Source organism: Amia ocellicauda, chromosome 15 (genome assembly GCF_036373705.1).
Source record: "Amia ocellicauda isolate fAmiCal2 chromosome 15, fAmiCal2.hap1, whole genome shotgun sequence".
NCBI lineage: Eukaryota > Metazoa > Chordata > Actinopteri > Amiiformes > Amiidae > Amia > Amia ocellicauda.
In genome coordinates this window covers 18,245,935-18,263,630 of record NC_089864.1, presented here as the reverse complement: position 1 = coordinate 18,263,630, position 17,696 = coordinate 18,245,935, and the positions used below count along the sequence as shown (strand labels likewise).

General features: G+C 36.9%; 1 protein-coding gene across 1 annotated transcript in view; it reads right to left on the bottom strand.

The window, feature by feature from the left end:
• Positions 1 to 17,696, bottom strand: part of tmtc2a (transmembrane O-mannosyltransferase targeting cadherins 2a) — a 116,998-nt gene that overhangs the window by 42,636 nt on the left and 56,666 nt on the right. Inside the window, exon 3 of the mRNA XM_066723639.1 lies at positions 1,791 to 2,616. Within this exon, the coding sequence (XP_066579736.1) occupies positions 1,791 to 2,616 (826 nt within the window). The remainder of the gene's footprint in view (positions 1 to 1,790; positions 2,617 to 17,696) is intronic.

Sequence of the window (17,696 nt, the reverse complement as noted above, 5' to 3'; positions counted from 1 at the left end):
AAAATGCCCATTTGCACTGTACCACACATATGGGACCTACAGAGCATGTATTCTTATATGATTATACAGTTACAAATAAGATTACCTCAAGCAATTTAGTTGACTTGTATCAATGAAACTTTTTTTTTTTACATCAAAAGGTAGATCATACTATTTAAGGGGTTTTAGGAAACAGCCTGCACTAAACCATTAAAAAAGAGAACACAGAAGTCTGGCACAAAGCCTAGACAAAAACAGCCCCCAGACATGTGCCACGCTAGGTTTCATGGCATCTGAACAAGGTTCTGAAGTTTCATGGACACGATCATGTTTCCCATATGCACATGTACCTTTCATTTTCCTATTAGGCTAGATGTATGTAAGACATTTATTTTTACACTTTCTTCGACAGTCATGTTTCTTGGCCGGACATGACCTGTCATACACAAACATTAGAAAGGTAACAAACAAGAGGAGAGCATTTTAACCACCGTGTTTGTTCGGTAGCTCATAACTCAGTGATCCAGGAATCAAATCAAATCCAAATTAAAACAATAACAACACACATTGAAGAGAGTACAGATTCTGGTGGCATTCCCAAATATGGGCATTTCTTTAACCAGGCCCTTATTATTCATAATCAAGGCAAGTTGTACTTAACAATTTAGAAATCAAACGACAGCCTGACCTGACACGGATATTAATAATGGCGCTGTGCCTTTCTGCCAATAAGCCGCCACTACTTTCCTATTCTGTAGCTAAACTGGCTAAAACAAGACATCATTATTTTATACCTCCACCCCCCCCCATTAGTTTATCTCATAGGAAACTCAATGTGTTACAATCTTGCAATTAAAGTGTCACTGTGCTTCCAGCAACTTAATTTAAATATTATTGTAACCTTCTATTGAGCCATTGAAAATCTCTCAATGGCAAATACCAATGCAGCCCCCTGGTGACAGTATGTGTATGAACTCTAATAGTCCACAGACAAAAGGTTTGCAAAACCTCCAAGAATACTTAAAATGCTTTATCCCGGCGGCTCTGTGTTTAGACCAGTGTCACTCGATTTCTTGCATTGTGTGTGTGATGAATTTCTAAAATAAGCAGAGAAACCAGTTTGCAACAGCTTCATTTCCCTAAACTAATGCTTAAAATTATACTTATACTATTAATAATGAACATTATCAGTATAGTTCAGTATTTGCAGCTCTTTGGTGCTCCTAGCATTGCTGAAGGTTGAACTCACAATAACCAAGGTCCTGTCAGATAATAGTATTCTCCTTGAAGGGAACGTACAATATACAGAGACCCCCAGGCAAGACAATTTACGATTCATTGTTTTTAAGAGTCATATTTCGAAAAGATGTCAGAGGCATTAAACTGATTTCCCCCAAGGCTAGAATTATTAATTGAGGAAACCGGCTCTTTGTTTCAATCTAATATTTCAGAGTTCACAAGTTCTCCTCCGTTTGCTCATATCTAAAACATATTGTGAGAATTTGAGTAAATGTCTCTCATTTAGCAGCCTTTAAAGACGGCATATATATATATATATATATATATATATATAAAAACAGCTACTAAAACCTGAATAACTCAATAAATCTGACAATTGAACATTTGTAGGAAATAAAGACATACATTCAATCGAAACCTAAATTAAAAACATATTATAAAAGCAATCAAATTGTATTTTTCCTCATGTTCAATCCCCCTGAGAATGTCATGTAATTATTTTTAACCAGTTACCCTGCCTGTTCAGGTCAATGTTGACTTTATGATTAACCAAAGCAACGAAAGGAATTTACCTTTTGCTGGGTTCACGTTTATCCCTGATTTATATAACATTTCCTCGTTTTGCCAGTCCTGGTTCCTTAGAACGGTCTTAATCCCATACAGAATGACCAAAGTGGCACTGAAATACAACAAAAGACTCTTCAAGAATCTCCTCCGTAGTTTGACATAAAGGGCCCTCATGCCCACAGTCACCAACAGGCAAAAGCCCATGCTGGGTATATAGAGTACTCGTTCTGCTATTACAAAACCCACATAGAAAAATAAATTAGTGGCGGGCAGAAAGGGCATTGACAACAGCCCCAAAGAGAAAACCACTACATTTTCTGTGGTGGGGAGCGACGTCCTTGGGATATAATGGTTTTTCACACCATTCTCCGCACTTTTTACAGGGTTTGACTCAGAGCTGGAGTGCTCCGGGTCTGCGTGACAGCTGTGTCCATTGGTATTAGCTTTCCCATTCATCACGTATGCTTTCCCATTGGTCTCCTTAACCTTTGCCTGACTCCAGAGACTGAACCAAGCCAAAAGCAGTAATCCAACATAGAAGGCCACAGTGTGAAGGTTCCTCCAGTCGCCAGCGGTCCTGAGCAGAGGCAGGGCGTCCATGGACCAGTCGAAGCTGAGGGTGTCCGGGCACAGCAACAGCCACACGTTGGCAGCAGGAAGGTATAGGAAGGTTAGGGTCCGGGTTAAGAGGCTGTCCGAGTCCGCTGCTGGGTTGTCAGAGTTGGAGAAGTTGGGCGGCTTGTTGCCCATCCAGTAGAAGCGGGCAGCCAGTAACGATGCTCCCCAGGTTGCTAACAAGCTCACACTCACACACAGGGAGGTATTCTTCTTCTGCAAGACAAGAATGGACCACGATTACTCAGAGGTGGACATTGCATCACACTGGGAATATTTAATACTATATAAAATAAATAAATATAAATCAGCTTGCTGGTTGGTGTGGGGTAGCCTACATCATTACAGACATGACAAGTTTCTGGACATTGTGGTCTTGAGTCATTTGGCCTTACTTACGGACTTAAATGAAATACTAAGAACTGTTTTGATGCATAAAGTCATGATTAACATTATATCACTAAGTGGGAAATTAAGCTCAACACAAAAAAATACACGAAGGACTGTTTTATAATTCTATACTGAGTGCAAGTCATTACTATTATGATTATATTATTATTTATTTATTAGCAGATGCCCTTATCCAGGGCAATTCTATCCATGGGCAATTTATCCTGCAAAATATTTCATGCAGTATTGGCAGGTTTATCTGAAATTGCCAACAACAATATGGTTCTTTGATACCTTTTTGTTTTAAGACATAAGACACTTATGTTCATGTCCTGGTGGACTTCTGTTGTACCGTACACTTTGTGTTTTGAAACAAAACATGAAAATAACATTTTTGATTTCAACTGAAGGGTTAATATGAATGGTCAATGCTTTTCATTGCTTTTATTCTGTGTGTGAGATTAGTTCAATTCACGTCCCAGGAGCACACTGTCCTTTTGTTCATTGTCTTGTTTCTGCCAAGTTTAACTAAAAACCCAATGAATTTGGTGGGAACAAGATCCAGATACCAGGGCTGAGCAGCTCCTACATATTGGGACAAGATAAAAGTGTCTAGTTTAAGACTTAAGCAAGTTGTTGAATTTTCCCAGACTGTCACTATTATGCAAAACTAATTGGCGGTTTTCCTTCTGTATCAGTGCCTACTCCAGTTGGAAGGGAGAGAACTGCCCCCTTTGTAGAGCACCTCTTCTGTTGGGTAATAGAACTGCTTGTACCCAGGAAATCAACAGGCCTTGCGGTTCTAACCAGACTGTGGGCCGTATAAAATCAAAACTTTGACCTACCCGCTAATAGAAAACTACAGAACTGTACTCAGTTGCAGCTTAATTTTCAGCCACTTTCTTCTAATCAGAAATTTAACCACTATGATGTACAGGTTTGTAGTTTTCTATTAGCGGGTCGGTTTTGATTTTATACGTCCCTGTGTGTGAATTCATTCAAAAGTAAAGCTGATTGACTAAACTCCTGTCCCAAGAATTCTTTCCCACATTAACTTAACACAAGACGTGTACAAAATATAGATTACAAACTTGTACCCTATCGCGATTTGACTTATAAATATTTTTACTTTTTCAATAAATGAAAACACAATAGGATATAGGCTAGCAATTCACGGGTCAGTCAACGTTTTGATCTGGTTTAGCCCTAGGCATTAGGTTTCTCTGTTAGTCTCCTTTTCAGTTTGACAATGTAAACATGAGAAAAAACTCACATGTTAATATTTACTAGCCCAGCAGCAAACCTGTGTAAAGGATGTTGGTTTGTTTCAGGGAACTTTGAAATGCACACCTTTTGGAGATTTCATCAAAAATAACTCAAAGCTCTGCCTTTAATATTACTTCTCAAAACATTATTTTAAAATCACTGAAATAAGTTGATTCAACAGTTCTGGTTTGCGGTGGCTGTGCTGGCTGCAGCAACAGGAATTGTGCATCTGCCTGCAAGTACAGTAAGTTTACTTTGTAATCAAACTTTGTCAAATGTATTTGTTAGAATACCAATGTGGCTGAGTGAGTTGCAATATTAAACATAATTTCAAATTAATTTTCATCACTTCATATTTTCTAGGAAGTTTTATTTATGTTTTCGACCGCAAGAAAACTCAATTGAAATTGAATTTGAATTCCAATTTGTGCTGTCTAAAAGAGTTTGTGTACAAATTGTTTAAGATGAAATGTCTGAAGGAGACATTTGGTAAATTGAATAAGCATACACTTTGCTATAAATTGTGGGTTTAAGAAGACTTTAAGGGAAAAAACATTACAGATAAACACAGGGGACACAACTTGGAAAAGTGTAAATATTTTCTCTGAGCAACTGTATCTGATGCAACTGCATGTCATAGAACTCCCAGGTCAAAAATAAGCCACATTAATTAAGTTATGCAAGTGAGCCTGTATCGATAGATATAAACACGCACACACATATATAAATAATCAAAAAGAAAGTGAAAAAAAGGTATAATTTATGATCCAGGCAGCAGGTCTTCCTGAGGAAATATGTGAGCAGACAACTGAAAAGGTTGCCGTCAGCATTAACTTTTCTGCTTCCTCTACAGATATTTATTCATAAAAGTGGAGCGCCATGTCACGTTTCATTTGCCGTTCATTCCTCAGGCAGTGCTTGTATCAGACCTCCAGAACTTAAATCATAAGGCATTGCTGCTGCAGACAGATAAATATATTTTTTATTCTCTCCAAACCACTGGAACGGAGACCATCCATGAAAAATAGATACAAAAAAAAAATATATATATATATTACATTTTTGCTTACTTTACAATACAATGATTTTTACAGTTACATGACTTATTTATTTATTGGTCCTAACTCTAGGACTGACAAGATCAAATCCTTCCAAGGAATGGCTTTTGGAAATGGTCACAATCATATCATCACCTCAATCATACACGTGGCATTGAAATGCAGAGAGGTTTACAAAGATGAAGCTACTAAGTTTAACTTTTACCGCAATAAACAGAACTTTATGAGTAATGTGTTTTTGGAGACTGATAAGAAATGGATGATACTTGAAAAAACAAAAACATCTGGTATGCCTTAGAAACAAATTTAAAGTTTTTTGAAGGAATGAAAAGTACTGTTTGATGTGAATTAAAACAAAAAAAAATCAGTTGAACATAATCTCAGGGTAGTGGGAGGGGCAGACATCTCAGCCAATGACGACATCAAGTTGCAATGAAACTACAAGCTACTATTCAATTCAGAATGATAATACCTGACAGCTTCACAAAGTCCCCTGAACAGCACACTCTGACAACTCTTTTTGTCAGCGCGGGAGCAGCTGTATTTTTTCCCCCAAAGGAAAAAAACGTCTTTTTGTTCCGACAATTTCTAAGATGTAAAGGGTCAAACTAACCATGCCGCATTATCCTAAAGAAAACCATTCATCTAAACAATTTCCTGATTAATCTGCTTATGGTCTTAGCTTCACACTGTGCCACTTTATTTTATACCCACTGCAGCTAAGAGCTATTTGTCATCTGTGTATTTATTTTAATAGTTTTTTGAGGTAAAAATTATACTCCTTGCTTATAAAAATAATAATACTATTATTAAAATAAAAACAGAGGTTATATAGTTCCATTAACTGCCATCCATATCATTTTCTTATTCTTCTCATGGTTTCACTCTGTATCTTTGGTTTAGTTTATCCCTACGAGAGCTCCTTGTTATTTGTCTTTTATGCATTACTGTGTTTCATTACACTGTCAAGACCCCATGGAAAATGAGATGTCTCATGTCAATGGGATGAGGCAGTAAACACTGTTCCCTGTGGCATCCTTAAATAAGATGTTACAGCATTTCTGAAGAGAAAGACAGAGTGACTACCATACGGGGTTGTAATACTACTCAGGGATCTTGGCATCTGCATTTGTCTTCACAAAGAGATGCAAGACTCCTTATAAATCTTGTTTACAGTTAGAGGATTAACAAGACTCTACATTTATTATATTGTATTAGCTGTTTAGCTGGAATTGAATGTATGCATTGAAAAAAACATTGCACAAGAAGCAAGTATATTTTTAAACCATAATCAATATAAACAAAACAGAAACACTGTGCTATCATCCCAAAAATGTTGATCTCTCTCTCTCATTTTGTAATGTTATGCCCTATACAGAACTTGCATTGATCAGGCTGGTTGATGTATGCATGTATTTTGTTAAAAGCTTGTTGAGTGCAATTGTGCATGGATGTGTCTCAAAAATACTTTGGAATAAAGAAAAATAATTAATTATTTTCGATTACTAGTTACCCAATTATTCTGTAGGTTTACTTTGTTGCTGAGAAACCACCAGGTCGCAGGTTCAGCCCCTATCACTATTACTTACTAATTAAAGAACAACTGTCCAAACTCTGGGGTCACCTCCCCACCGAGTGCAATAAAACTGTAAAGGAAGCAGCTGCAAAAGCAGCATGTTCACAAAGATGTCAAATGAAGCGAAAGGCAAAGTTAAGGTTTCAGGAATAGACAACTTCAAACACACGAGAAGCACACAGTAAATATTCCAGACAGCACTTCTAATTACTAAGGGTTTTGTTGAGCCGTAGCAAAACGGTAACACAGACCCGGGTTTTCAGCTTTCTAATTTTATTTGAATGTAAGGTTAAACAGCTCTGCAAAAAACATTAACTGCCGGCACATACACCATTGGCTCATATTAAACTGTCTGAAACCTTGAAGGAATTCCGTCAAAGTTATGATCATGCTCCAAGGGAAAGGTGGTAGCAGAAAAGTAGAGCCTTTTTAGCCTACAAAAAGAGATAAATCTACAAATCTCTTTATACCCCAGTACAACAACTGTACTCTATATATATATATATAGATATTAGATTTTTAGATGTTTTACTGTAGTGCCATGTATGCCAATATTAGCCTGAGAAACCTGGCTGCATAATGTTTGAAACAATAGTATCCTGTATATTTCTGTGTAGTGTTTTATCACAGATTTAAATTCTTATATATTTAGTGCTAATGCAAATAGTTTTAAGAAGCTGGATTAACATGTTTAAAAAAAAAGAAAAAACTCCACCACTTCCAGTTTACATACCAGAATAACCAATAATATCAAAAATGTTTAAGTCAATAACAAGAAAGCATTACTTTCATAGAAGAGGTTAAAGTAACAAAACATCAAAAAAGTGCCAGCCACTATCAGCGTCATTAAAATGGGTCAGCTATAGATCAGAGCACTTTTCAGTGTTAGCAAAAGGCAGTACATAGACAAGTAAAAAAAATAAAGTTGCTAATTTTAACTAAATAGGAAATGTTCATTTCACTTCACTAGTAAATTGTAGAGTATTATAATTCCCAGCACAGGTCAAATAGCAACCTTTATCTCGTGAACGCAAGTCTGCTCTGCTTTGTTGATGACTGAAAATCCACGGCAGCAGAATAAAAGCTTTTAGAGTCCACTTAATCAAGTTTTAAATACATTTTTTTTTTATTTCAATCTTGTTAAAGATGTGTTGTATGGCTCCTTTTGGATGCATAAGCAAGGCCATTTTTACAGCACACATTCTGAAGGGCTCTTATTCTATTTGGAAAATAAACTCATTTGAATTGATCAACATAATACATATGGATATTGTGCAACATTTCATTAAGGGCATTATCTGCAGTTGCTTTCTGCTGGTAAATGAGCAAGAATTGTTTCCCAGCAGTCTTTGTTAAAAATAAAAGTGACATTCACCACGAGCAACAAGGCCTCCACATCCTCCTCCATCCCACATTAAACTTGTCCATTATCACTGCCTATACCAGCACATCCATTTACTTTCCAAGCAGGCAGCTTCTTCAAACCCAGACCCCCAACCCACCAGTAACCCTCCGAGAACTGCAGACTAAAACCTCTGACTCCAAACCCCAGTGTAAGAGCACCTGGTTTCAATACGGACGGACTCCCCCGGGTCCGCCTCACCAGACACCCTACTGGCTAGGGCCGCTTCCATGACAACACTTACCAAATGGGCCTGACAATAAATGCCAGCTGTGAATGCAGCACCCCAAGAAACAAACCTCATCATCACTGAATACCCTAGCATTCGCTTTCCTTGAAACTGCATTGCCTTTGACAATCCATCGTATATTAAAGGTAAAAAATGAATACAAATAAACGTATGATACAGTAAATAAATCAACATGCATCTGGTTGAACTGCAGATAACTTGAAGGTGTTTATCTGATTCCACAGACTGACAAGACTGTGAGAACTGCCTGTTACATACAGGTTTTTGGGGATTCAGTTCAGTGTTTCTTAACAAAAACAAGAAAATCCTTTGGGGTGAATTCGTTCTTTGGAGGCGAGAGGGAATGTGACAGTTGTGGAGACTGCCCACAAGGCAGGTACAGCACAAACGAGTAGGCACTTTGCCAAGCTTTGCAAACACAGATGTTTTGCTAAAGAGACGTTTCCTTGTTTCGAAGCGACCACCCTCCACCAGGGTGAGAGGGCAGAAAAAGCTCTCACTCAAATGCTGAAGAATATCTGGCACTGTGCCACTCCATGTGCTGTACCTGGCTTAAGGACAAACACAAGTGTGTCATCTGAACTTCCTCCTTATGTAACTAAGACAACCATTTTAACTACATCCAAATATTACTTAGTAGTGTCCTTCTGTGTGAGCATACGCTGAGCACTTTTACAATTAAGTCTTCTGTATCACAATTCTCTTTGATGAAAAACAAGTAAATAATACAAATTCAGCACACACAAATAAAGAAGTCAACAATCCATTAAAGCAAACACGTTTTTCACAGAAGGTACCAAAGAGAAGATTTACAGACTGATGAGATTCAGTTCAGCGTCCTAATAGGTAAGTAAATAACTCATATTTCTAATACACTTCCAGTTTAAATGAGTAGCAGCCACACATCACAAGTTAAATTACAGAAACTGCAAGTGGTCTGTTGGCACCGTTTTTTCATTAGCCTAAAAGCTTTAGATTGCAAGCTTCTTCTATATTACTGTTCATCTTCGAATAAGTGATTTAGCACATCCCAGTAGGGGCTGGGGCAAGTTTGCTTCTTTCTCATAATATACATCAGCCCTGGAACAATTTAGCCTTTATGAAGCAGGCATGTGAATAAATAAATCCTCAGAGATGAAATACGGAATAGACCTATTACTGGAACACAGGAAATAAATTAAATAAAGCTGAGTTTTGAGCAGACTAATTCAATTGGTGGAAAAGATGTGGTAGGTTATTGATTCATCCACAACTTGTGCACTACGCATCAAATTCTTCAGCAGTAAGCTTTCTGCTTCTATAGTAGTGCTGTTTATAAGCTTAGATGCAGACCAGACTGTTTCTAGTTTAGCGCATCAGTGGAGGAGTAACAATACCTGAATGCAATCAAATCTGTGTGCTTCTCATTCTCTGCTGAGTGTCCCGTCTACCCAGGCTACAAAATCAATCCCAGGGATCAGGTATAAATCTTCTCTTTGTTATTGTACATCAAATAAATATATAAGTGACAGTCTAACATGTTTTGGGTTGCAACCACATAGAAACAGATCAACAACAGGGTGATAAAACAGCACTTAAGTTCATGTGTAAATGCATGCACAATCACTAGGCACATGACAATACATGTATTCTACTTTTCGGATATAAAGTAATACAACATTAGTAGTATCTACTTTAAGAGGGTAAGGGTTAAAGAACACAATTGTATCAATCTATGTTTACATGATAGTTTGGTTGAAATAACGTTTAATTCAGTCCTTAATGTGAATTGTGTCTCCGTCAATTCATGCACTTTTGGATCTCTGAGATTCGGGTCACTTTTCAAAGCATCGTCTGCTACAAAGCAACACAACAACCGAGAAAAGTCTTAAAACATGAAGAGACAAGACTGCATAATGTCCAAATTGGAATGATAAACCACAAATAAACCACAAATTTGCAACACTGTGTCTTCTACATGATACACCCAATTACTAATATCTGTCATCTTGGAATAGAGAGCATTACTAATTGAAACCAATGGATTTTGCAGAACGCTCATTTTGAAAATCATTCCGTAGACTCTTATGGTGATGCTTTGATAATTGGTACTATACACTGTTCCTTCAATGCCTGACAGCACATTCACAACTGGAAAGCTTATAATGATCTGAATATGACAGAGCATGAATCTTATTTATATTAAGCATCTACATTTCTGAAACATACCCGCAACAGTGCGTGACTCTGAATACGATTTTCTGTTTCTAATTTGCCCATGAAATGTCCGAGAATACATTTATATTGTTTTTATAACACCGCAGGAAGAGGCATATTCACATTAAAGATTTTGAAGAGAGCATTTAGGAGAGCCAAAAATAATAAGGACTAAAAATGTATGGAATAGTCATTGAGACACACTTGTAATAGCTAGAGCACTGGGCTCATTCCTACACCCAATCAGAATAACAGATGCAAGCGTTTGTACTGAATAATCAGCGCTGTGTGAAGAAAAGAGGGACAGTGATGCACCTGGCAAAGAGACAAAACCTTGAGAAAGTAGTCAGATGCAAAAATACTGAGAGCACGGTCTTCAGCACAGCATTAATTACAATACTTCCCTACTTTCTGCAAACATAAACACCATTGATTTAACATTATTATACTGATATAAATTACACTCAATACTACAGCTGAAGGAACCGCAAATCGCTGGCTCATCAATCTCATAACACCACCACTGTCATCGCCTTCCACTGGTCAGCAGTCAGGCATGGAGGGAGCACCATTGATTACCACAATAAAAGACCAACAAAGTAGCACAAAAACTGCTGCTCTTATTCAGACCAATGCATTGGTGGTTAAAAATAATGCATTTATTGTTTGTTTTGTAAAATAAATATGTGCAGCAGACCACATCTGACAGAAGCTGAAAGTGACTGGAAATGTGTGTAATTGAAAAAAGCCCAAATCTTTGGAACCCTGTTGAATTTTATTAAAGATCATTATTAAGCCAAAGCTGTTCGTCTTTTATAAACCAACAGCTACTGAATTGAAAATATATATATTTGCTTTGGAATATCTTCTGGATGTGCTTAAACTCAAGCTCTGCTGAAAATAGTCGCTAAGGCTGAAAGTGTTCTGCAGTTTGATGGTAATACGACACGATTGTAAAATGCCATATATCTTTAATTTAAAAAACCACTACGTGCCCATTTACCTACTGGCAATGTTGACTTACTTACAGCTGCACGCTGCCCAGATCTACTCTCATTATGAAGAATTCAAAAGATTAGACCTGTTGTACTTCGGATTAAGGTGATCACACTGAGCCACTTTGAGTATGTGTGTAGCGGGAGTTAATGGTACTGCATCCATCAGAATCGTGCGGAGATGCTGTCATCGAGCTGTCATTAAGCAGTCATTCACATGAACAGCAAAACACAGTATTATTTTCACTCTGTTCTTGAGAAAAGAAAGGAAAAAACTGAAAATTCCTCTTTTGGATGTATGGGAAAGCACTAATCCTTTGAAAAACAACTACTAGGCCTATATGAGAGTCAACACTCAAATTCAGATTAATTTCCTTTAATGGAAGTGAACTAAGGGAGTCAATGTTACAAAATAATATAATTTGAGACTGGCTTTGGTATCCCTTTAATATGGTTAATAAGTTTGGGAACATTTAAAAATAGACTGGATAGGATCCTTGGATCACTCAGTTATTAATGGACACCAAACGAGCACGATGGGTCAAATGGCCTCCTCTCAATTGTATACTTTCTTATGTTTCTTATGTTTCTTATGGATGTGTATTGATTTAGGTGTGAAACCACATAGTAATCATTCCTTTCTTAGATCCCATAGGTAAATAACCGGGCTTAGGCACTATAGGTCATACAAGACACATCTATCTGTTCAAACATGTAAAGGACAGTGTGTTGTTTTACGATGACATTCAAGCTTATTCTATGACAATCCTACTTCTAATACCAGATGCATTTTGCAAAGTTACTCAAACATGTATGTTTGGTATCATAATCAAAAAAATCTAATGCTCCTGAAAGCAGTGCACATATACTAGGTTCAGACTGAATTAGTGAAAGGAGGAAATCACCACCTGCAACTAAATTTCACTAATTAATTTCTAAGTAGACATTACTACACTGCATCGTTGATACTAATTATTAACACATAGAGTTTGGCTCAAACATTATTTATACAGCCATGTTAAAATAATAATAATATATTAAAAAAAATGTAAAGTAATGCAGCCCCTAAATAAAACTTTGTATACTGCTGTGCTACTCACAGATAGTTTTGTGACATTTGGAAAAGATGTAGATTTGTAGAAAAGGCTCTGCAATGATCTTTACATTTTCAGTTCAATTTGTGCTAAATAGCAGCAATATATTAACCAATTGTTGTTCCTGCCCTGTACCTACATGGGAATATCGGTCATTAGACAACAGGGAACAATTATCTGTTACATAGTAAGGGAAAAAAAGGAAACAAAGGAAAAGTTTGTAAGGCTGGGAAAGAGAAAAGGAGTCTGATACAGATAAAAAAAAGTAAAACAAACGCATCCTCTTGCACAGAATGAATCGCCTTTTCCACTCATCTCTTACGTTTTCTCATGCATCGTGTAGCCATGGTGTTTATTCAGAGCGTGATAGCTAGTTATTGGCTCGTACACACAGCATTCTTCAAGATTACTACTTAATTAAATGAGAGTGGAAGGCATTAAAGAGTGATAAATATTCCAGATGTTCTGGCACACGATTCTGCACTTGGCCTTCATAATCTGTTTCTGGTTCTGAGAGATTATTGAAGTCCATTGTTTGGAAAAAGGTGGAGTGTCTTTAGAAGAAGCGCAGCAGAAATTAGTATCAATTCCACTTTGGGTATGAAAGGAGAACAAATATTTGCTCAGATGTATTCACTGTAAACATTTTCTTAAATACACAATATATGCTGCTAGTCTGTAGGTTTATTTCAAAATAAGCTGTGGAGACAGTGGCTTACTGTGATGTAAAGGGTATTTAAAGTCTTTTGATTATTTCGTTGATAAAAACAAGTAGAATGTTTAGGAAAACAACTTGATAAAAAATAAAGATAAGAAAGTTTACAAAACATGCATCGCCCTCTTCCATCTACTTATATTTTCCATCCTCTCTTCAGATAAGAGATGGAGACACTCAGACATAAATACACTTAAGGAAGAACAGTCATATTTTCCTTGACCGCGTTCTGCGTTCTTAAAGAATAACTGGAAAAACAAATACATTAATAAAATAAAAAAGGCAGTTTGGGAAGTAATGTTTGGCCACTAGTTTACATAAATATGTTGAAAGATACATATACAGCATACTTGTGTTTTCCTACAAAATAACAAGATATCCAAAGGCAATGAACCATTCCTTTCTCAGAAGCACACACTGAGATCTATTTCATAACATATGAGGCCACCGAGTGGGTAATACACATAGCATATAGAGGAATAATTGTTTATAAAGTGTGTTTTTTTTTTTTTAATATTGTAAGTTAACAAAAAGCTCGTCTTCACACTGATTTATGTGGGACATACTGGATTAACGGCAACTTCAATTGCAGAAAGGTTCGCAAACAGGAAGATCCCTACCAATAAAGGAGAACCCTACCATAACATCTCTTATTCACCTAATTCATAATTTTACAATTTTAATAGAGCAGTGAAATAAAAACGACAGAATAATGGTTTCAGACATTCAGACATGCTTTGGGGGTGTTGATTATCCAAGTCTTCAAACCTATAAATAATTAATCTGAAGCTTCTCAGGTAATACACTTCAAAATATCCTAAGGCACAGAGTTACAGGCCACAGAAAAGCATAATTAAAACATGTTTATTAAAGCAGACACACAAACCACAGTATCTATATTCATCACAAGTGTCACAGCACAGTGGAGTTATAAATATATATAATTTCCTGTCTTCTTTTCTTTAAAAAGGTAAACAACCCTCCTATCCCCCCAAAAAAAACATACATACAAACAAAAAACACAGAAATGAACATTTGGAAACCCAGGAAAAGTGAACATTTGTGCACATACATACACAGTATGCCTGGATATTAATTACATCAGAATAATTTTCCTTTGTTTTCACAAAATGTTATGTTTCAGTATTGCTAAGAATAACCCAACTTTCTTTTCCTTGCCTCTAGGTAGTGCCAGGGTCAATACTTCACCCTTTACAGACATGTGTGTCACTTTATTTTAACTGTGATTTGAAGCAGAATGAAGGCTGGATTACCTTAAGTCATTTTCCATCAGCCCAGTTAAGGACAGACAAAGCTTAAAATATTTCTTTGTCATTGTTAATCTTTAGTCATCTTTCCTACTAATGTCTTACAACAGCTGAACACATAGGTCTGCTGGCTATATTAACATTTCCATTTGTAAACACACACACAAACACATATATACAACATTATTATTATCAGGTAGACGACATAGTAAAGTTGGTGATCAAACTAAGGAACTTTGGAAATCAGCGTAAACACATGAAGTCAATTCTGTTTTGAAATGGCTTAACACTGTAACAAAGCTACACTGCTGCTAAACAAATGTCGACACTGAAATAGCAATAAACTATTCCTGGGAAAGCAGCCCCTGGTTACACTTGTTCGGTTTTGGCCTGGTCTCTGTAAATAAAGCTTCGGCAGGCTGTTGCATTAGTGGTAAGGGAAAACAAGTTTATTTAAAAATACATTAGCTCTGATATAAAGCTGTCTGCAAAATTAACTTGGAGGCAGGTGTGAAAGCGCAAGTATCCAGTAACTTGACTGTGTATGGTTTATCACTCGATGACAGCCGCTATTACCAGACAAGTAGAGCATACAGGAGCCATCTGGGTACTGTAGGGCTTTACAGTAACATATCACAGAGCAAGGACATGTCAGATCCCTGTGCAGGCTCCGCAATTCATGTTGCTGACAATTACAAAGCTGTCTGCTCCAGATTTCATTCAGCGAGGAAAACACAAACACTCATTATGGCATTACGGATACCGTAGTGCTGCAGAGCCACGCTTCACACGATCTGTCCTGTTGGGTTTCCTGTAACTCGCAGATGCACGGAGACAGTCTTACGCAGTGCTGTGTCACATGAATGTAAAGAACAATGTAGCGTTCCAGGGAGTGTTATTATTAACTGATCTGAAGAAATCACTGAACTGTATATATTAAGACCGAATCACAACTTTAAATTCCCTGAAAACCTTCTACTAGGTTCTATTACTTCTAATTCAAAACGTATTGGGATACAAGTTTGTAATGTGTGGGTAGGTCAAAGTTTTGATTTGGCCTCAGTCTATGAAAGTGTATTATTTAGAGGTTAATTAATAACTATATATATGTAACAGTTCACGTCTTACTATGCTTTTTTCCCAGCATGCACTCCAGTAGTGATTTCTGGTGAGGAAGGGAGAAGGCATATACAGCACCGCACAGCCCTGTTGCAAAGTGTGCAGATCATGGTGCATGACAAATGGAAATAATTGGCATTTGGGAAACATGCATCTGCTTCACCGCCACCCTGCCCCTCACTCACAGCCAGAAGCAATTTTCCTTTTCAGAGCACAGAGAATAACATAAGCACAAATAACATACAATCAATGACAAGCACGAAAAAAGGAGTCGGGAATAACAGCCACTGAACAGTCGAAGGGAAGGTGTTAATTAGTTTTAAAACAATAGCAGGGAGACTTGTAATCTACGAAACTGTGATTTACCCCATCAATACAGGGACATTCAACAAATTAATTTAAAGGGAAGCATCCAAAACAACCCATAAAACTACTAAACATAATCTACCCTTTAGCGGATTTATTTTTGTATTGTTTTGTTTCTCTCTTTCTGCTTTTACTCTCAACCCTGCAGTCAACATATCATTACACAGAGACAGTGAATTTACAGACAACGATGAGTATTCTATCCTTAAACTCCTTTAGAAACCAGACATCAAAAGGATTTTAAATCATTTTAGTGTTCCCTTTTCTCAAACGTTCAGCAAATACTTGTGGGAAGTTTTTTACTTTTGGGCTGGTTTTTATTTTTGTAATTATTTATAACTTTGGCTGGTAACCCCCTTTTTTCCCCACAATGTTTACTTTATTACACTAAAAACTAAACTATGCATTTTCTCAATTGTTATGGAAAAAGTCTAAAACAGTCCAAATCTGGGAATAAACATTTTATACCAAATTATTAAAAAGCAAGTATTTCCAGCTCATATTTGAAAAACAACAGCATCTATGCCAAAATAGGTGTGTTAATTGCATCTGAGTTCAGGATTTGTTATTGAAAATTAGCCTATTAACCTGAGCCACACAGAAAATGAGCCCATAAAATCGGTTTTACATGAGACTAAACTGACTGGAATTACACAGCACACATTTACAGCAAGCAGTCAGCAATCTTGTATAACTCACAATTAACAGTCTGAAGGGTTTAGTTATTCATTTAACTCTTACAATCACCTGTAAACTCTAGAGAGAGATTGCTACACTATGTAATGCTGCGAGGTTTACATAAAACGACAACACAGCATGTGAATAAAATGTGTGTGAGCAGCATTTCATTTCATTGTTGGGCCCCGCAGTAAAACATCAGGACTACTAAGCACAACAGTTACATGTATTTGTTGACTTGATGTTCCATAGAACAGAAATCCACACAAATCAAAGTTAAATACACAGCTTTGTACTATTAAATAAGTCATAATGGATGCAGGGCAATTACATCCATGAGAGTCATAGGTTACAGATCAAATGAAAAGAGCTACAGAAGATATTGACTAAGATGAAGATGATTATGAGGATGAGATGATGATAATAATGACTAATCTGTGCTACTGGTGCTACTTTGAGCAAAAAAGAAATTAATCAATTCAGTTAAAAATAAAACTCTCAAAGAGAGCATTTGCCTTACACAGGTATCTTACTTTGTTGAAGAGGAACGGCAGAGGAAGGAAAAAACATGTTAAAGTGTCAGGGTGCCAAAGTTAATTGGGAACAGTTATCTTTGCACACGCCATGACTGTCAAGGTCTCTCGACTGCGGAAGCTCACTCAGAAACAAAATGCTTGGAGGCAAACTGAAAACATTATTGCATTAGACAGCTCTATCTAGACTGTGGTTAAAATCCTCGTATAATAACTTTAAGTTTAGAAACTGCTAGACTTGGCTTAACTAGAGCTGCCAGTCAACCAATCATTTGTCATCTCATCTACCAAATGCCAAGGCAGAAGAAATGGATTTCCACACGTGTCCATTTAAATGTTTTTGTATCCAAATGGGCTTTCATGTATGCACTCAAAGGGAGACTGAGGAGA